The following is a 22,287-nucleotide window of genomic DNA, read 5'->3' as shown; positions in this document are numbered from 1 at the left end:
GGAATGCAACCAGCAAAGTTAATTAAAATCTTGAGATACATTAAAAAATGTAGTTTATTTGATATCTTAAAAAAATAAATGGTAAATGGACGACACTTCTTCTTTTCCTTTCGGCTTGTCCCTTGAGAGGTCACCACAGCACTTCATCCTTTTCCATGTAAGCCTGTCTCCTGCATCCTCCTCTCGAACACCAACTGCCCTCATGTCTTCCCTCACGACATCCAACAACCTTCTCTTTGGTCTTCCACTAGCTCTCTTGCCTGGCAGCTCCATCCTCATCCTTCTACCATTATACTCACTATTTCTTCTCTGGACGTGTCTGCTCTCCCTAACTTTGTCTCCAAAACATCGAACCTTGGCTGTCCCTCTGATGAGCTCATTTCTAATTTTATCCAACCTGGTCTCTCCGAGAGTGAACCTCAACATCTTCATTTCCGCCACCTCCAGCTCTGCTTCCTGTTGTCTCTTCAGTGCCACTGTCTCTAATCCGTACATCATGGCTGGCCTCACCACTGTTTTATAAACTTTGCCCTTCATCCTAGCAGAGACTCTTCTGACACATAACACACCTGACACCTTCCTCCACCCGTTCCAACCTACTTGGATCCGTTTCTTCACTTCCTGACCACACTCACCATTGTGCTGGACGGTTGACCCCAAGTATTTAAAGTCCTCCACCCTTGCTATCTCTTCTCCCTGGAGCCTCACTCTTCCCCCACCACCCCTCTCATTCATGCACATATATTCCGTTTTACTTCGGCTAATCTTCAGTCCTTTGCTTTCCAGTGCATGCCTCCATCTTTCTAACTGTTCCTCCACCTGCTCCCTGCTTTCACTGCAGAACACAATGTCATCTGCAAACATCATGCTCCACGGGGATTCCAGTCTAACCTCATCTGTCAGCCTATCCATCACCACTGCAAACAGGAAGGGGCTCCGGGCTGATCCCTGATGCAGTCCCACCTCACCTTAAATTCGTCTGTCACACCTACAGCACACCTCACCGCTGTTCTGCTGCCCTCGTACATGTCCTGTATTATTCTAACATACTTCTCTGCCACTCCAGACTTCCGCATGCAGTACCACAGTTCCTCCCTGGTACTCTGTCATAGGCTTTCTCTAGAAATACAAAGACACAAGGTAGCTCCTTCTGACCTTCTCTTTACTTTTCCATCAACATCCTCAAGGCAAATAATGCATCTGTGGTACTCTTTCTAGGCATGAAACCATACTGTTGCTCGCAAATACTCACTTCTGTGCTGAGTCTAGCCTCCACTACTCTTTCCTATAACTTCATTGTGTGGCTGATCCATTTTATTCCTCTATAGTTCCCACAGCTCTGCACATCACCCTTGTTCTTAAAAATGGGCACACCTTTCCTCCATTCTGCAGGCATCTTCTCACACGCTAGAATTCTATTGAAGAAGCTGGTCAAAAACTCCACAGCCACCTCTCCTCGATGCTTCCATACCTCCACAGGAATGTCATCAGGACCAACTGCCTTTCCATTTTTCATCCTCTTTAATGCCTTTCTAACTTCCCCCTTACTAATCATTGCCACTTCCTGGTCCACCACACTTGCCTCGTCTACCCTATGTCGGTCACCCTATGTTCCTGCCTCTTCTGGAAAAAAGTGTTCACTACAGCCATGAATGTGGGGGACTCACATTCAGTTCTAGGCTCTGTGCTTTCCTCTACTTTTTCTGCTGAAGAACCAAGCTTTCCACCTCTTTTTCTTCTTTGACTTCGACCCACAATAGCTGAATTTCCAACGGCGCCCTGCAGGTTGACGGCGCCGGTGGCGGACGTTGTTAACCCGGGCCACGACCGATTCAGTATGGAATTATTTGGATGAACGCTCATATTTGTTTGGCAAAGTTATAAGCCGGATGCCCTTCCTGACGCAACCCTCTGCATTTATCTGGGCTTGGGACCGGCCTACAGTTTGCACTGGCTTGTGCCTCCCATAGGGCTGCATTGTTAAATGGACTGCACTTATATAGCACTTTATCTACATCATCACAGTGCCCAAAGTGCTTGACAAAGCCTCACATTCACACACACATTCATAAACCAATGGGCAACTGCTGCCATGGGAGGCGCTGCCAGGCCCACTGGGAGCAAATTAGGGTTCAGTGTCGTAGCAGGGATTCGAACCAGTTCTACCTACTGAGCCAAAGCATCCGCAACATAATCCCATTGGTATCGCAAGACAAGTCCAGATTTGTGTCACAGACCACCAAGGACTCCACTAAAAGAGGTTTGATGAAGATCTTATATTGTATTTCAAAATAAAAGTCTCCGAAAACTAATAAACTACATTTTTTAATGCATCTCAAGATTCAAATTAACCTTGCCGGTTGCATTCCTTAACTTAAGAGCATTGACGTCCGTATTATTGGGAAGCTTTTATTTTGAAGGTGGCTTTCGCTGCGACTTATTACCGTAATGCCTAGTATGAACAAAATTAGGGGCGGCTGGCTTGATTGCTACTTTACGAGTGGAAGCTGGCTTGACTGGCGGTATATACCAACTGGGGGCGTGCCTTTAGCGTCCTCCTTCACGCGCACCCTTCCCCCTTTAACGGCCGCATGCTGTCCTCAGTCACGTCCGCTTTTCCTCTGTATAAGCAGCGTGTCGGGAGGAAATGCTCCCAGTCAGTCAAGTAGAGTGCTCATCACACAACATTTATAGATTTTGGAACTCGGTGTACACATGAGGCACGCCGCATTATAAGGCGCCCCGTCGATTTTGGAGAAAATTTACGACTTTTAAGTGCGCCTCATGGTCGTGAAAATACGGTACTTATTTAATTCAAGGATAGCCCATTGGCCCCTCCTTGAGCCGTCACCTTATCGTGGTGGAGATGAGGCGACGGGATCTATAGTCCGTCACGGTCTTGCTGCACAGCAGCTAGAACAGTCTGTCGAAATTTGTTTTTATGTGAAACTGGACTGTGGTGCAAAAAATATTGGGCACCACTGTCCTAGAGAACTGCGCCAAATCAGCTGATTGCTCGGTCCCATACTGCAAGTCCGGGGCAATGCTCGCTTGAATGTTTGAGACCTTTTGATAGTAACACCCCTACCCCCAGCCCCATCATTTTCGTCCTGGCAGTGTGGGTTGACACAACCACGGTCCTACCCCTTTTACTATAAATAAAAAATAAATAACATGAAAATTTTGTCACTGGATTATAAAATAAGTATCTATAAGTACAGGTTAGGGCTGGACAACATTTTGTTGAAGCATTGTCATCGCAAAGACGAAGGAGAGGTGGAAAGCGGTTTTACGTAGAACGATAAGAGGAAAGCACAGAGCCTAGAATTGAATGTGGGGACTTTGATGTTGGGACTATGACAGGAAAATCTCGGGAGTTGGTTGATATGATGATTAGGAGAAAGGTTGATATATTGTGTGTCCAGGAGACCAGGTGGAAAGGCAGTAAGGCTTGAAGTTTATGGGCAGGGTCTAAATTATTTTACCATGGTGTAGATGGGAAGAGAAATGTAGTCGTGGTTATTTTAAAAGAAGAGTTAGCTAAGAATGTCTTGGAGGTGAAAAGAGTATTAGATCGAGTGATGAGGCTGAAACTTGAAATTGAGGGTGTTATGTATAATGTGATTAGCGGCTATGCCCCACAAGATAGCATATGACCTACAGATGAAAGAGAAATTCCGGAAGGAGCTCGACGAAGTAGTTCTGAGCATCCCTGACAGAGAGTTGTAATTGGTGCAGATTGTAATGGACATGTTGGTGAAGGAAATAAGGGTGATGAAGAAGTGATGGGTAAGTACAGCATCCAGGAAAGGAACTTGGAGGGACAGATGGTGGTAGACTTTGCAACAAGGATGCAAATGGCTGTAGTGAACACTTTTTTCCAGAAGAGGCGGGAACATAGGGTGACCTACAAGAGCGGAGGTAGAAGCACGCAGGTGGATTACATCTTGTGCAGACGATGTAATCAGAAGGAAGTTACTGACTTTAAGGTTGTGGTAGAGGAGAGTGTGGCGAGACTGCATAGGATGGTGGTGTGTAAGATGACTCTGGTGGTGGGGAGGAAGATTAGGAAGCCTAAGGCAGAGCAGAGAACCATCTGGTAGAAGTTGACAAAGGAAGAGTTCTGTGCGGCTTTTCGGGAAGAGCTCAGACAGGCTCTCGGTGGACAGGAGGAGTTTCCAGAAGACTGGACCACTACAGCCAAGGTGATCAGAGAGACAGGCAGGAGAGCACTTGGTTTATCTTCTGGCAGGAAAGGAGAGAAGGAGACTTGGTGGTGGAACCTCAAAGTACAGGAAATCATACACGGAATAAGGTTAGCTAAGAAGAAGTGGGACACTGAGAGGACTGAGGAGATGCGACACAGGGCAAAGGTAGAGGTGGGAAAGGCATAGCGAGGCATATGATGACATGTATGCCTGGTTAGACACGAAAGAAGGAGAAAAGGATCGATACAGGTTGGCCAGACAGGGATAGAGATGGGAAGATAGTGCAGCAGGTTAGGGTGATTTAGGATAGAGATGGAAATGTGTTGACTGGTGCCAGTAGTATGCTGGATAGATGGAAAGAATACTTCGAGGAGTTGATGAATGAGGAAAATGAGAGAGAAGGAAAAGTAGAGGAGCCAAGTGTGGTGGACCGCGAAGTGGCACTGATTCGTAAAGGGGAAGTTAGGCATTGAAAGAGAATGAAAAATGGAAAAGCAGGTGGTCCTGATGACATACCTGTGGAGGTATGGAAGCATGTAGGAGAGGTGGAGTTTTTGACCAGCTTGTTCAACAGAATTCTAACGGGTGAGAAGATGCCTGAGGAATGGAGGAAAAGTGTGCTTGTGCCCATTTTTAAAATTCGCTTTCACAAAAAGGTTGTTTTCTCAGTTTTTTTTCCTTCAGAAAGATTTGGCTGAAACTAGCCTATATTTGACTGCTGATTACTAAAGAACGGTATAAGCTAGAGACAAACTTTTTTTGTGATAAAAGAAGAGAGTCTACTCTTTATTTTGGTGGTTTTGGTGTTTACATAGTCATAGTACACAATATTCTGTGGGGCTTGACAAATGAGTGAAATTGCACGAAAATGCCTGGCAGTCTGGGGGTTCCTTCCTCAGGGAACGGCTGGCAGTGAATGAGTTAAACAAAAAAAATATTTTTATTGCTTTATTTATTCAGAAAGTAAGTAAAAATTAGGACATATGTCTACAAATTGACATAGGTTCATCCAGTGAGTTCTGTGGGTCAAAAAAATGAACACCAAGTAACTGAGCTGGTAGTCATTGAGAACCAGACCAAAATTATGTTGCACCCCTGGTAATGTTATATACAGTGTCACCAGAAAGTATTCACTTCACATTTTTTACATGTTGCTATGTTAGACTTATTCTAAAGCTGATTTGAATATAGTTTCCCCCCCCAAAAAAAATCTACATAAAATATCCCATAATGACAAAGTAAAAATATTTTCAGATGTTTGTGAATATTTATAAAAAAATTGTGTAAATGCACAAATCTGGGGAAGGATACAAAAGAATTTCAGCAGTATTGAAGGTCCCGAAAAGCACTGTGGTCACGATTATTCGGAAATGGAAGAAGTTTGGAACCAATCAGGACCCTTCCTAGAGCTGGCCGTCTGACCAAGCTGAGTAACCAGGGAAGAAGGTGAGCAAGAACCCTAGGGTCACTAAGACGGTGCTCCAGTGTTCCTTTGCAGAAGGTCAACCATTGCTAACGCACTCCTTCAATCAGGCCTTTGTGGTAGAGCGGCCAAATGGAATCCATTTCTCACTAAAAGCCACATGGCAGCCCGCTTAGAGTTTGCCAAAAGGCATCTTAAGGATTCTCAGACCTGCAGAAACAAAATTCTCTGGTCCGATGAAACCATCCGACCATCCATTATCTGACCCACTTATCCTCACAAGGGTCGTGGGAGCGCTGGAGCCTATCCCAGGAGGCGGGATACACCCTGAACCGGTTGCCAGCCAATTGCAGGGCACATAGAAACAAACAACCATTCACACTCACATTCACACCTACGGGCAATTTAGAGTCTTCAATTAACCTACCCTGCATGTTTTTGGGATGTGGAAGGAAACCGGAGTGCCCGGAGAAAACCCACACAGGCACGGGGAGAACATGCAAACTCCACACAGGCGGGGCCGGTGATTGAAACCCGGTCCTCAGAACTGTGAGGCAGACGCTCTAACCAGTGCCGCCCCGACGAAACCAAAATAGACATTTTTGGCCTGAATTGCGTCATATCTGGAGAAGAAGAGGCAATGCTCCTTACCTGGCTAACACCATCCGTACTGTGAAGCATGGTGGTGGCAGCATCATGTGGGGCTGTTTGTCTGCTGCAGGAACTGGGCGACTAGACCGCATAGAGCATATATGTCAAACTCAGGCCCGGGAGCCAAATTTGGCTCACGCTGTCATTATATTTGGTCCGCAAGACCATATCAAATTTGTATTAGAGATGGCCTGCCAGTATATCACATGCGCCACTAATATTACTAATCCCTGAATGCTTTGCTAGTGTGTTGGGCTATCAGTCTCGACCGGCGAGCTCCCCTTCCCTTTCTGTTGCAGATTTTTATTGAAGGACATTTTTATTTTTGGGGGTTGTTTTGTTGTTGGCCTTTGAAAAAAGATTTACATCAAAAAGAAAGGTAGTTGGAGATAGATAAATTGAAGATGGAGAGAGAAGAATTCATGTTATCAATTTAAATACAAAACAACTAACAAATGCCACTGATGTCTTTTATCGCAAATTTGATTTCTCGTGTTTGTAATATTAAAGTTAGTTTATTCCAGATTCAGTGTTTAAACAAAATTTAAGTTTGTTGTCATATAATAAACTTTAAGGCTACATTTTTGCAGAAAAGGGAAACATGCACATCGCAGTGATTTTTCATTAAATATTGAGTTTGGCCACCTACGTTGTCCCAATTTTTAATTTTGGCCCACCGTGAATTTGAGTTTGACACCTATGGCATAGAGGGTAAGATGACAACTGCCAAATATAGAGAAATTCTTCAAGAGAACTTGCTCTAGAGTGCTCTGGAACTCAGTCTAGGGCGTCGATTCACCTTCCAACACGACAGTAACCCAAAGCACACACTGAATGTCCTTGAGTGGCCCAGCCAGAGCCGGGACTTGAATCCAATCAAGCATCTCTGGAAAGACCTAAAAATGGCTGTCCACCGACGTTGCCCATCCAACCTGACTGACCTTGAGAGGATCTGCAGAGAAGAATGGGAGAAAATGCCCCAAAACAGGTGTGCCAAGCTCATAGAGACCCAAGAAGACTTGAGGCTGGGCTGTGATTGCTGCCAAAGGTGCTTCAACAAAATATTTAGCCAAAGGTGTGGATACTTATGTACCTATTATTTTTAAAAGTTTATGTTTTCAATAAATTTGCACAACTGTCTGAAAATGTTTTTACTTTATCATTATGGGATATTATATGTCGATTTTTTAAAAGAGAAAACTATACTCAAATCAACTTTAGAATAAGTTTGGAACAGCAAAACAGAGAAAAAGTGAAGGGGTGTGAATAGTTTCTGGTGGCACTGTATATTATTAATTTATTCATTCATTTTCCGAAACGCTTATCCTCATTAATTAAAAAAAATATTGTAACTCACTAACTTCTGAAAAATAAACAAAAACAGATAATGCCTCATAATTTGGAACACAGTGTACCAATACACTATGATATTTAACCTATGCTAACTCTTTATCTTAGTTTGAATGACATTTGAATTCGTATTACCCCTAAAAGTTGGAATATCAGTTGAGAATTGCGCTAGAAACTAATCCCTTCCGCCCAAAACCGGGCAAAGTGCGGCCCACACCCAAAATCAAACAAAAAATATGTAATACTTTTATTTTGAAACTGCTGCTTTTATTTGGATGTGAACGCAAGCAAGAGCAATGACTTGTCTCAGTGTTGCCTTCACTTTTTTTTAATCACTGTTGATCATAACATTTTAATGAGTGCTTATAATCCTGTTTAACATGTGTATCTCCTAATTGCAACATCTACCAAGTTGCACGTTAATGAAACAATTTGTTGCTTAACATTAAATTTATATGGAACACAATTGAGGTTTATATGTTGGCATGGCCCTTGACAATCATTTCAGTTTCTCACATGGCCTCTTTGGAAAATAATTGTCCTACCCTGCTTTAACCAAACCACTTGACTACGCAACTATCATTCTCACTCGCAAAGTTGACAGATGCTTTTTTTTTTTTTTTTTAAATACATAAAGAACTCAGGAAAGTATGTCATAATGTTCAACAAAGTTGACAAGTTAATAATTAAATCTGGCATATTTGATTTTGTTCACACTTTACAGTGGCCTGATGTGCAAAGTCAGTGCAGGTAATGATGTTGCTTGTCTGACCACAAATCACATGGCAGCCTTGGCAAAGTTGGAACCCAGGTTGGTTCCCCTGGTGCTGGCTTTCCGGTATTGGGCAAGGGTGAGTACACAAATGACAAAAGAAGTTAAAATATCATAAATCTACATTACTGGACTTCTTTGAATCCTTGACTATGTCAATTGAGTTATTACGTTGACAGACTACTGCTATTCCTCACTTAAAAGTCTAGCAATTGTCGTTGAAGAGCTGTCAAATGTTACAGAACGTCCGTATTTTGTTATAGAAATGACTGAACGCTAACTCGTTCCGTAACGCTGATTGTTCCAGATATTGGAAAAAGAAAAACAGTACAAATTTAATAAAATAAAAATACTGTCGTCCATATTTAAACCATCCAATCCAATCTATCAGCAATGTTATTTGTTTGTTTGCAAAAATAGAGTGCTGAGTTTAAATTGAGACTTTTGAGATCTGATTAATCAAATTTATACTTCATGCAACTATTTTTTGTTTTGTTTTTACGACAGTTGAAAACATAATTAGGCTAATTAATCCATAGACTCAGATGTTTTTGACAATGCCACTTTGAAATGTCCTATTCAGTGCCACCAGAAAGTATTCACACTCCTTCACTTTTTCCACGTTTTGCTGTTACAAACCTATTCTAAAGATGATTTTGAGTATAGTTTTCTTTAAAAAAAAATCTCCATAAAATATCCCATAATGACAAAGTAAAAACATATTTTCAGACAGACAAATTTATTAAAAATGTAAACATAATAGGTACATTCAGCAGCTGAATTCTTTTTTTTTTTTCTCACTAAATATATTTCCAAAGGTGCTATTGACATGAAAATTTCACCAGAGGTTGGGAACACAAGTAATCCATACGTACAAAGAAAGTAGAACAAATAAGCTCAGAAATTAAGTTTTGTGTAATAATGTGAAATGGCACAGTCGTGATGGGCACAGCAGATCTGTTGAGTGTACTGAATCATGCGAATCGGTTCATTAAAAAGATTTGTTCACTGAATAGTTCAGTTCTTTTGCACAAAATCATTCAAGTGCTTCCTCATTCAGTTAATGATCCATCCCTGAGGTTCACGGTCACGCTCACCAAAAACACATTTATTATTACTTTACATTTATTTTAAATATGTGTGCATGTTTTCATGTGCTTGACTGACTCAACATTAGCCGTTAGCTTGAAGCTGCTAATGAAAGCTATCCCCACAAGGGCGTCAGTTCTTCAGTTCCTCAGTACACCAGTTCACTGAACGAATCACTCAATTCACTTTCGTCCTTCCCCCGTCTGCACGGCGCTGCCTGACGCTGGCTGCTCATTGGTCATTCGCCGAAGTGAGTGACAATGCTGGCGAATCGCAAATCACATGGCAGTACATGTAATGAAGTCCTGAAGATTTAGAAGTGAGTGACAGAACGCTTCAACAGTTCCGTTTCCGCTCCCAGCCGACAGCCATTTTTCCAGAGATGCTTGATTGGATTCAAGTCCGGGCTCTGGCTGGGCCACTCAAGGACATTCAGAGGCTGCTCCTGAAGTCACTCCTTTGTTATCTTGGCTTTATGCATTGGGTCATTGTCGTGTTGGAAGGTGAATCGATGCCCTAGTATGAGTTTCAGAGCACTCTGGAGCAAGTTCTCTTAAAGAGTTTTTCTATATTTGGCAGCTGTCATCTTACCCTTTATGCAGACTAGTCGCCCAGTTCCTGCAGCAGAAAAACAGCCCCACAGCATGATGTGCCACCACCATGCTTCACAGTATGCATGGTGTTAGCCATGTGATGAGCAGTGCCGCTTCTTCTCCAGATATGACTCTTGCAATTCAGGCCAAAAAGTTCTATTTTGGTTTCATCAGACCAGATAATTTTGTTTCTGCAGGTCTGAGAATTCTTAAGATGGCTTTTGGCAATATCCAAGCGGGCTGCCATGTACCTTTTTAGTGAGAAGTGGCTTCCGTCTGGCCACTCCACCATAAAGGCCTGATTGGGGGAGTGTGTTAGCAATGGTTGACCTTCTGGATGGTTCTCATGTCCCTGCAAAGGAACACTGGAGCACCGTCTTAGTGACCCTAGGGTTCTTGTTCACCTCTCTGACCAAGGCCCTTCTTCCCTGGTTACTCAGCTTGGTCAGACGGCCAGCTCTAGGATGGGTCCTGGTGGTTCCAAACTTCTTCCATTTCCGAATAATCATGACCACAGTGCTTTTCGGGACCTTCAATGCTGCTGAAATTCTTTTGTATCCTTCGGCAGATTTGTGCCTTTACACAATCCGGTCTCAGAGGTCTGTAGACAATTACTTAGACTTCATTACTTGCTTTCTGCTCTGATATGCACTGCCAGCTATTAGACCTTATCTAGACAGGTGTGTGCCAATCCAAATGATGTTCAATCAACTGAATTTACCACAGGTGGACTCCATTCAAGTTCTTGAAGCATCTCAAGGATGATCAGTGGAAACCAGATGCACTTGAGCATAAGTTTGAGTGTCATAGCAAAAGGTGTGCATACTTTTGTTTGATTGTTTACATTTTTTATAAATTTACACAAATGTCTGAAAATATGTTTTTACTTTGTCATTATGGGATGTTTTACATAGAGCTTATTTAAAACTATCCTAAAATCAGCTTTAGGATAACTCTGTAACAAAGCAAAATGTGGAAAACTTGAAGGGGTGTGAATACTTTCTGGTGGCACTATACTTGGATTCAGGATGCAACTGTGTCCACCATTACAAGGTTGATGCAATAAATACATTAAAATAAAAAAAAATGACCAAAAAAAAATATTGAAGCCATCATTTATAAACGATTGTGATTATAGAGTAATGATTACGTTGTGCAAGTGAACCATATGCAAATGTTTTAGTTACATCCTATTACATAATGTATATATATGCAATAATTGTCCTGTGGTAATGTTATTGACAAAATTTGAAAAATATGGAAATTCAGACAATTTTGGACAAATTGTTCTGGAAGTGAATATTTTTAAGATGGCAGCTCTGCCATTGACTTTAAGTATATCATTTTAATTTGGTCATGTACCGCTAGAGTGTCCTTTGACCCCTTGAAATGTGGTATATACACCTAAAGTATTAATATTATGGTGCCCGAAAAGTAAACCGTGCTTTGTCATTTATCTGCAGCTGTGTCACATTGACTGTCAGGCCGAGGGTGGAGTCCCCTCATATTCCTTCGCTCTCATGGTCATCTTCTTCTTGCAGCAGAGGAATGAGCCAATTCTCCCAGTCTACTTTGGCCACTGGGTACGTGTTGTAAAGCCTAACATACACCCACTACGGTCCCGTTGCTTATAGCGATAACTGAACTGTTTTGATTTTCAGGTCTTTAGATTTCAGTAAATATTATGCACCAAGTCACTTTAATGGTGGAACATTTTTTGAAATGGTTAATCTTGGTCTCACTTTTTATTTCCCCCAAACCTGGCATTTGACCAGGAGTGTGAATACTTTTACAGCCACTGTATATCTGTAAAGAAAAAAGGTATTCTTTTTTTTTTTTTTTTTTTTTTTTTGTGTGGAAGTGGGTCAAAATTAATGCTCGAAAAAAAACTCGCAAAGCTTGTTTGGAATCAGGAAAAATAATCAAATTCTAGAAGGGGGAAAAAAATTTACCTTGTTTTGAATAATGTCATCACAAATTGATCAAAATTAGAAAACTGTTTATTATTAAAAGAATCTTGAGTTTATTTTAAGGCCATCTCGGCCAGCGCTAATGTATAATATATTGGTGCTTCGCTTTATTTTTATTTTGTTTGGTCCTTTTTCAGATTGACGGCTTTGATGTGAAACGTGTGGACGAGTATCATCTGACAGGAATCCAGTCAGACATGTATGTGCAATGGGAGCACAGACCTTCTCGCACCACGGATGGGCAGGGAGAGAATCGAAACGAGGCTAAGGGGGAAGGCAAATCAAAACCAGAACGCAGTAAACCTGATAAAGCTCAGTTTTCACACGGCTTGGTGAGTCTGATTTGAACAGACCAATTGTGGTGGCCTGTCACAATAACAATTTTTTAAAAACAATATATTGTCCCAAAAGCTTTCACGATGAACAATATATATATATATTTTTTCAATGCCTCTGAAATCCTGAAAAATTAAGGCCTTTTAAATCAGTATCATTATATTTATTTTTAATTATTGTTATAATTTCTTATTTCTCTCATAAATTGTTTTTCTTTACTCTGTGATATGGATCCCCCTGGGTCTGAAATAAAGAATAAAGAGCTGCAAGACCAGCCTGGTTTACATGAAGCCTTCTATTCCAATTATAATCACTTTAAAAGCCCATACCGAATGTAGATGCTCCATATAAACATCTCAGTCGGAATGAGTAGGCCTAATCCGAATGGAATTTCATTCGGTTTCACAGAGGTAGAATATTGCCAAACCGATCAGGAGTAAATTTTCACCGTGTGTGCCGTCATTTGGATAAGAGCCGGGAAGCGCTGTCTGTGCATGCTTCGTCTCAACGTAAATGCCAGGTAACATCATCATGTAATTACGCACGGCAGCTCCCGCCGGAGCTTGTATGTGACGGAGATCTTGTTTTTAACTACTTATGTTGTTTTTATCAAGCGATATATATATATATTTTTTAAATGTATAAAAACAATCCCATCTACTGTGCGGAATAGACGATGGACCTCCAGCTTGGTAAATGACATGACATTCAAAACGAAGTGCGCATGTCTCACGGCCGTTCCGATTGAATGTATTGCACATCATGTATACACCCGATCGGAATACATCCCCTACCATGTGAATAGTTGCCCAGAGATTCTTCAATCGGAATGACAAAAAAAAAAAAGTCTCCATGTAAACCCTGCTACTGTGTTGTTGGTTCGCTGAAGGCGAGCCCTTCATCTATCAACAGAATATACATTGATGTTCGCTGTAGACTATTAACATCGCCGCGGTGAAGTGAGATGTTGAGCTCCTTACCTCGATAGCTCGCGAGCTAAGAAACAGTTAATCGTCCCTTAAGTGTCTCTGTTGTGTGACTTTCGGCTCACGAAAACAATGACAATTTATCGAGTCCACAAAAAACGTCGTGCCCATTTTATTCTCGAAAGAGAGGTTGTTATGGTAGTTATCGTGACAGGCCTTAATTTGAAGTTAAGTTTTTGTTCACTGATTTTAGCCAGTTTTTAACTTTTTCAATTGACCTTTTTAAAGGCCCGGCTGACTTTTGAATTGTGTAAAAACGTCTCACTGGGACAGTTATGGTTGGAACTCATGCGTTTCTACACACTTGAGTTTGCATTGGAAGAGTACATTATCAGCATCCGTTTAAGAGCGCTTGTCTCTCGGGAAATGAAGAACTGGCCTCGTCGCCGTCTTGCTATCGAAGGTATGTGCTGAAGTCCATATATTAGCATGTTGATCCTCATAACTGTCTGGACAAAAGAAAAAACTGACTGAAGTCTGTTTCTTTCACTAAGATCCATTTGCTTTGAAGAGAAATGTTGCACGAAGCTTGAACAGCCAAATGGTGTTTGAGTATATACAGGAGCGGTTCCGCACAGCTTATAAATACTTTGCCTGCCCACAGAGAAAAGGGAGGATGGAGCAGAAAAGCAAGATGGCTGGCAAGCGAGGGTCTAAGTTGTTACAAGTAGAGAAGGAGGCCGTATCAAAGTGTGCTAGCAAGATAGAGACTACGTTACCAAATTTAACAGATGAGAAAATTCAGTTGCTGTTCCAACAATCACAGGATAATGGTGAAAGTGTGACTGACCATAAAGATCAGTCAGATCAGTCTATAAAGGAGGATGAGAAGACACTTGATGGCAACCTCATGGAAATGTCCCTCAGGGAAGAGAACAAAGCATCTGAACACTTGTCAATCCCTGCTCTTTCTATCAATGGGTTACTTGACAAAGAAGTAAATGATGAGGAGTGTTACTCTGAAAAAGAAGGGATCATAACATCAGAAGAGCTTCACTATATCTTTGATAAGATGATATTCACTGGCGGGAAGGTAATATATTTACCTTTTTGCATGGTTTTTCCACTATGAGCATTTGTAACCATTCACAAATTGCAGCGTGTTTGTGTTTTTTCGCGATGTAAATTGTCCACTGTCTACATTTCTTTTTAGCCTCCAAATGTTGTGTGCAGTATTTGCAAACGAGATGGTCACCGAAAAGACGAATGTCCAGATGACTTTAAGAAGATGGAGTTGAAACCCCTGCCTCCAATGAACACCCATTTCAGAGAGATCCTTAATGGTCTTTGCAAACTGTGCCACTGTATGTATTTGCAGGTTTTCATCTTTTTGTTGTTGTGGTGTCCTAATGTGATTTCATTTACACACACGGATAAAAGCGTTGGTCCCTCTCTGTTAATAAATGAAAAACCCACAGTGGTCACAGGAATAACTGGAATCTAACAAAAGTAATATCCATCCGTCCATTTTCTGTACCGCTTATCCTCACGTTTCGTGGGCGTGCCTATCCCAGCTATCTTCGGCGAGAGGCGGGGTACACCTTGAAGTGGCCGCGAGCCAATTGCAGCGGACATATAAACAAACAACCATTCACACCGACGGACAATTTAGAGTCTACATTTATCGTGCGTCTTTTTGGGATGTAGGAGGAAACCGGATTGCCTGGAGAAAACCCACGCAGGCACAGGGAGAACATGCAAACTCCACACAGGTGAGGCCAGGATTTGAACCCTGGTCCTCACAACTGTGAGGCAGCTGCGCTAACCAGTTGTCTACCGTGCCGCCTCATAAAAGTAATAATAAATTAAAAAAATAATAAAAATCAACCAGCGAAAATCAGACTTTGCTTTTTAATTGTGGTTCAACAGAATTGTTTTAAAAAAAACTAACTCATGAAAAGAGGATTGGACAGAAAATTGATGTCCAATCAATTTTAATATTTTGCTGCACAAGCTTTTGAGGCAATCACGGCAATCAAACGACTTTTGTGACTTTCAATGAGACATATTTTGGCCCACTCTTCATGAGCAAAGTGCTCTAGATGGCGTGTTTCAGCTTCTTCCGCAGGTGTTCTATAGAATTTAGATCAGGGCTCATAGAAGGCCGTTTCAGAATAGTCCAATGTTTTGCTTTGAGCCATTCTTAAGTGTTTTTAGCTGTGTGTTTTGGATTATTATCCTATTGCAAGACCTTTGACCTACAACTTGAGACCAAGCTTTCTGACGCTGGGAAGCACATTTCTCGCTAGAACACCTTGATAGTCTTGAGATTTCATTGTACCCTGCACAGATTCTTTCCACCATGTGTCAGCTGTAGCAATACAGCCCCAGAACACAACAGAGCCTCCTTCATGTTTCACAGTAGCAACAGTGTTCTTGTATTGGTATGCTTCATTTTTGCGTCTGTGAACATAGAGCTGATGTGCCTTGCCAAAAAGTTCAGTTTTGTCTCTATGGCCATAGGACATTCTCCCAGAAGGCTTTTGGTGTGTCGACATGCAGTTTGGCAAATTCCAGTCTCGCTTTTTTATTATTTACTTTCAACCAGGCTTGTCCGCCTTGGTCGTCTCCCATTAAGTCCACTTCGGCTCGAACGACGAAGGATGGTGCGATCAGACACTGATGTAACAAGGAGCTCACCTTAAATTTCTTTGGAGGTTGTTCTGGGCTCTTTTGTTGCCATTTATATTATCCTGCTCTTCTGTTTGTCGCCACATCCAGGGAGGTTGGCTACAGTCCTGTGGAGCTTAAATTTCTTAATATGCACAACTGTTGTCACAGAAACATCAAGCTGCTTGGAGATGGTCTTCGAGCCTTTACCTTTAACATGCTTGTCTATAATTAATCTAATAATTAATAATACAATAATAATTACGAATATAATTTTCTCTCTCCTTCGCTTCCTCTGGTCCGTGTGGTACACTCTTGTCACCAAACACCATAGTAATTACTTGTGACCCATTAAATAGGCACCTGTGATGCTAATGAGAGAAAACAACTTGTTTGAACATGTCCCTATGGTCAAATTATTTTCAGTCATTTCTAAGGTACCATCATTTTGTTCATTTTGAATTTCATCAATTTTGCCCATGTGTGCAAATTACTGTGTGCTCAATGGCCTGATAATGGCCGGAGACAAATTCCTTGTGTGTTTTGGACATACTTGGCAAATAAAGATGATTCTGATTCTGATAACAAATGAAGAGAAAACACATGCACACACCAAGTTTTCCCCCTCTGCGTAACTCTTGGTCAAATAAATGAAGACTGTGAGACAAAAGATCATTTCAGCTTTAATTTACAGGTATTCAACATCTGCATTTGATAGACCACTTTGAACCCTGCAAACATTTTATGAGATCAAAAGTACAGGAACGTGTGGCTTCCAGGTGTGTTTTTATTACCGAGCTGCGTCAAATTGTATTGATTAGTCAATCAAATCGCTGTTCTCAGTTTCAGATTTATATTTTTAGCCTGTTCAGAATACATTTACAGTTAAAGGTGTCACCAACATAATGCAATAATTGTAAAGTAATTGTAAAGCTGAGATGAGGCGATTGCACAAACATTGTTTTGTCTTATTCACATTGGCGTAGTATTTAAGTCTTTCTGTTCCACTACTTTTGTTCATTAAGTTGTGTTAGATGCAGATGTAAATCCTTGTAAATAAAATGTGAAATTTCAATCTTTTGTCTCATTATTTTTTTTACTCAAACCCAAATGCTTTTCAGTGTACAGCAAAAATAAAGAATTGTTCCAATGGTAATTTTAATATATCCTTTCACCCACCAATTTTCAGGAAAACGGCACATTTTTTAAAATTCAACATCGTATCATTAAAAAGAGTAAGCTATTTTCAAAACTTCATCAAAAAATTAACAGCCCTACGTGATGACTCCAATACATAGATAGATAAATCCAATAGATTTGTGTGCAAAAATTTTATATTGACCAAATTTGGGCTGAGGAAGTTTCTGTGCGATAGCGACAATTTCCACCTGCCACAGCATTATTATAACCATTTGCACATCTAAAGACGGATTCATGACAATACTCAAGCTGTCTCAGATATGCTGCATTATTTGAGACTTACTGCTCGTGACTGATTACCAGGTAATCTTGCCTAGGTTGTGCTTGTTCTTTGCCCCATTACTCTGCTTCGGATAGGCAGTCGAGAAATTGGATTGATTTCCCAGAATTTCAAGTTTTGAACCAGATGCAAGTTTTGAACCAGATGCAATATGATGTTGCTTGTTTTCAGTACACAAGTGTGACGGATGTTCTCCTCTTAATGTAGATGAACTAGCACCCACACATGCTGAGCAGCAGAAGCGAGAGCAAATCCTGGCCAGTCTGGAGAGGTTCATCAGGAAGGAGTACAATGGTGAGTAGTAAACACGACATGCATCAAACAAAAACAAAAATATTCATGCTCGCCTGGCTGAAGGGCTGTGTTTAATATTTTGCTTACCTTTTATTCGACTAGTTACAAGACAGAGTTAAAATATTATAAATACAACTTGAATTTTTCACTCATTGGAGCTATTTGCTAAAATAATTTTTCTTTTTTTTTCCCCCTCACACAGCCACCCGATATTGACAGAAAAAAAATTAATTGTTGAAATCTTTGCAGATATATTAAAAAAGAAACACTGAAATATCACACATCCATAAGTATTCAGACCCTTTGCTCAGTATTTAGTAGAAGCACTCTTTTGAGCTAATACAGCGATGAGTCTTTTCAGAATCAGAATCATCTTTATTTGCCAAGTATATCCAAAAAACACACAAGGAATTTGTCTCCGGTAGTTGGAGCCGCTCAAGTACGACAACAGACAGTCAATTGACAGAGAACACTTTTGAGACAGAAAGACATTGACAAAAAACAGTCACTGCGCAATAAAGGGTTGCTAGTTATCTGGTAATGCCGGTACATTTATTTATTTATTTATTTTGACAATTGTGCAAAAAGATTCCGAGTCTTCTTGCACTTCGAATGACTAATATTACAATAGTCCGGTGCAATAACCATTGTGCAAAGGGCGCAGAGACTTCAAGCGATACGATAGTTTGGGACAATGTTGATTGTGTAAATGTTGCAGATACTCCTCACTCAGTGTGCGAATGGAGCAGATGCTACTCTGGCATGAGTGGTCAACAACAGATATGCAAATAGTGCAGCTTGGCGAGACTACTACAGTGAGTGCACGTAATACATAATTGGCCCGACAGAAATGTGACAGCGAACTCAAGTCAAAAAGACAAAAAATTGCCAGCATGTTGCAATGGAACTGTAGGTTAGGTGTTTAAGAAGTTGATTGCAAGAGGGAAGAAGCTGTTGCAATGTCTGCTAGTTCTAGTTTGCATTGATAGGTAGCGCCTATCTATGGAAAGGAGCTGGAAAAGCTGGTAACCAGGATGCGGGGGGACCGAGAGGATTTTGCACGCTCTTGTCTTAGTTCTGGCAGCGTGCAAGTCCTCAAGGGCTGGTAGGGGGGTACCGACAATCCTTCCAGCAGTTTTGATTGTCCGTTGCAGTCGGAGTTTGTCCTTTTTTGTAGCAGCACCAAACCAGACTCTGATGGAAGAACACAAGACTGATTCGATGACCGCTGTGTAGAACTGTCTCAGCAGCTCCTGTAGCAGGACGTGCTTTCTCAGAAGCCGCAGGAAGTACATCCTCTGCTGGGCCTTTTTGAGGATGGAGTTGATGTTGATCACCCACTTCAGGTCCTGAGAGACTGTAATTCCCAGGAACTTAAAGGTCTCAACGGTTGACACAAGGCAGCTGGACAACCTGAGGGGCAGCTGTGGCGAAGTATGCCTCCTGAAGTCCACGATCATGTCTACAGTCTTGAGCGTGTTCAGCTCCAGGTTGTGTCGGCCGCACCACAGCTCCAGCCGCTCCACTTCCTGTCGATATGCAGCCTCGTCACCGTCCTTGATGAGGCCGATGACAGTGGTGTCATCTGCAAATTACAGGAGTTTGACAGCCGGGTGCGTTGAGGTGCAGTCGTTCGTGTAGAGAGAGAAGAGCAGCGGAGAGAGGACACAACCTTGGGGCGCCCCACTGCTAATGCTGCGTGTGGATGAGTTGGCCTCACCTGCTGTGTCCTGCCCGTCAGGAAACTGTAAATCCACTGGCAGATGGCAGGTGAGACGCTGAGCTGGAGAAGCCCGGAGGAAAGGAGTTCAGGGATGATGGTGTTGAACGCTGAGCTGAAGTCCACGAACAGGATCCTCGCGTAGTTCCCTGCACTGTTGAGGTGTTCTAGGATGAAGTCATCCGCAGACCTGTTTGCTCGGTATGCAAACTACAAGGGGTGCAGCAGGGGGCCTGTGATGCTCTTGAGGTGGTCCAGCATGAGATGTTCAAAGGACTTCATGACCACAGATGTCAAGGGGACGGGCCTGTAGTCATTTAGACCTGAGATTGCATGTTTCTTGGGGACTGGAATGATGGTGGAGCGTTTGAAACAGGATGGTACTTCGCACAGTTCCAGAGATCTGTTGAAGATCTGAGTGAAGGCTGGAGCGAGCTGGTCCGGGCAGGCGGGATGGGGACACAAGGTCCGGGCCTGCCGCTTTGTTAATCTTTTGTTGTTTGAAGATGCGTCTCACATCCAGTTTTTGGGATTGATGCAAGTTTTTCATACCTGGATTTGGGGATCCTCTACCATTCCTCCTTGCAAATCCTCCCCAGTTCTGTCAGGTTGGATGGTGAACGTTGGTGGACAGCCATTTTCGGGTCCCACCAGAGATGCTCAATTGAGTTTAAGTCAGGGCTCTGGCTGGGCCATACAAGAACAGTCATAGAGTTGTTCTGAAGACACTCCTTCGTTATTTTAGCTGTGTGCTTAGGGTCATTGTCTTGTTGGAAGGTAAACCTTCGGCCCAGTCTGAGGTCCTGAGCACTCTGGAGAAGGCTTTTGCCCAGGATATACCTGTAGTAGGCGGCATTCATCTTTCCTTTGATTGCAACCAGTCGTCCTGTCCCCGCAGCTGAAAAACACCCCCACAGCATGATGCTGCCACCACCATGCTTCCCCGGTGGTGACTGTATTGGACAGGTAATGAGCAGTGCCTGGTTTTCTCCACACATACCGCTTAGAATTAAGGCCAAATCTTATTTCTTATCTTGTTTCTCACCATCTTGGAGTCCTTCAGGTGTTTTTAGCAAACCCCATGCGGGCTTTCTTATGTCTTGCACTGAGGACAGGCTTCCGTCGGGCCACGCTTGCCATAAAGCTGCGACTGGTGGAGGGGGAGGGCTGCAGTGATGGTTGACTTTCTCAAAATTTCTCCCATCTCCCGACTGCATCTCTGGAGCTCAGCCACAGTGATCTTTGAGTTATTTTTTACCTCTCTCATCAATGCTCTTCTCCCCAGATTGCTCAGTTTGGCCGGCCTGACAGCTCGAGGAGGGGTTCTGGTCATCACAAACGTCTTCCATTTAAGGATTATGGAGGCCTCTGTGCTCTTAAAATCTCATTTGCTATGACATCCACCGTGAGTTGTAAGGTCTTACATAGACAGATGTGTAGCTTTCCTAATCAAGTCCAATCAGTATAATTAAACACAGCTGGGCTCCAATGAAGGTGTAGAGTAACAGGGGTGTCAAACTCAAATACACGGTGGGCCAAAATAAAAAATTGGGACAACGTCGGGGGCCAAACTCAATATTTAATGAAAAATCACTGCGATGTGCATGTTTCCCTTTTCTGCAAAAATGTAGCGTTAAAGTTCATCATATGACAACAAACTTAAATTTTGCTTAAACACTGAATCTGGAATAAACAAACTTTAATATTTTAAACACGAGAAATAAAATTTGCGATAAGACATCAGTGGTATTTTGTTGTTGTTTTGTATTAAAATAGATAACATGAATTCTTCTGTGTCTCTATCTTCGATTTATCTACAACCCCAATTCCAATGAAGTTGGGACGTTTTGTTAAACATAAATAAAAACAGAATACAATGATTTGCAAATCATGTTCAACCTATATTCAATTGAATACACTACAAAGGCAAGCTATTTAATGTTCAAACTGATAAACATTATTATTATTATTACAATCTGACAGGATCTGCAAAACATGATTGAGGGTGACTTTGATCTTGGAACACGACGAGGTCGAGGATGGCAACTGAAGCCTTACGTCGCTTTGGTCTAATTCAAAATCACCTGCACCAAAAGCCTTTCTTGATAAAAGTTCAAGTCAGCACGCTCATTCTGCCATGTGTGAACAGTGTTTGTTTAGTTTTTACCTCTGCTCCGTAAAATGCTTCAATTTATTTTTAGCAAATAATAATTAACTTGGAATTTTATGGCTGCAACACGTTCCAAAATAGTTGGGACAGGGTCATGTTTACCACTGTGTTAGATTTCCTTTTCTTTTAACAACATTCAAGAAAGGTTTGGGAACTGAGGACACTAATTGTTGAAGCTTTGTAGGTGGAATTCTTTCCCATTCTTGCTTAATGTACAGCTTCAGCTGTTCAACAGTCCGGGGTCTCCGTTGTCGTATTTTACGCTTCATAATGCGGCACACATTTTCAATAGGAGACGGGTCTGGACTGCAGGCGTGCGAGTCTAGTACCCGCACTCTTTTACTATGAAGCCACGCTGTTGTAACACGTGCAGAATATGGTTTGGCATTGTCTTGCTGAAATAAGCAGGGGCGTCCATGAAAAAGACGTTGCTTGGATGGCAGCATATGTTTCTCCAAAACCTGTCTCTACCTTTCAGCATTAATAGTGCCTTCACAGATGTGTAAGTTACCCATGCCATTGGCACTAACACAGCTCCATACCATCACAGATGCTGGCTTTTGAACTTTGCGTCCATAACATTCCGGATGGTTCTTTTCCTCTTTGGCCCGGAGGACACGACGTCCACAATTTCC

The 22,287-nt window shown here is 41.9% G+C and overlaps 1 protein-coding gene across 3 annotated transcripts in view; it reads left to right on the top strand.

Moving 5' to 3' along the window:
• The window catches only part of tut4 (terminal uridylyl transferase 4), a 128,765-nt gene that overhangs the window by 36,527 nt on the left and 69,951 nt on the right, over positions 1–22,287 (top strand). For all 3 annotated transcript variants that reach the window (XM_061780354.1, XM_061780353.1, XM_061780355.1), the window contains 7 exons: positions 8,357–8,483; positions 11,550–11,669; positions 12,194–12,388; positions 13,607–13,781; positions 13,873–14,411; positions 14,532–14,682; positions 17,676–17,762. In XM_061780354.1, the coding sequence (XP_061636338.1) occupies positions 8,357–8,483; positions 11,550–11,669; positions 12,194–12,388; positions 13,607–13,781; positions 13,873–14,411; positions 14,532–14,682; positions 17,676–17,762 (1,394 nt within the window). The remainder of the gene's footprint in view (positions 1–8,356; positions 8,484–11,549; positions 11,670–12,193; positions 12,389–13,606; positions 13,782–13,872; positions 14,412–14,531; positions 14,683–17,675; positions 17,763–22,287) is intronic.

This window comes from Phyllopteryx taeniolatus, chromosome 7, assembly GCF_024500385.1.
Source record: "Phyllopteryx taeniolatus isolate TA_2022b chromosome 7, UOR_Ptae_1.2, whole genome shotgun sequence".
In the NCBI taxonomy this organism is placed as follows: domain Eukaryota; kingdom Metazoa; phylum Chordata; class Actinopteri; order Syngnathiformes; family Syngnathidae; genus Phyllopteryx; species Phyllopteryx taeniolatus.
This window is presented reverse-complemented; position numbering and strand designations above follow the sequence as displayed.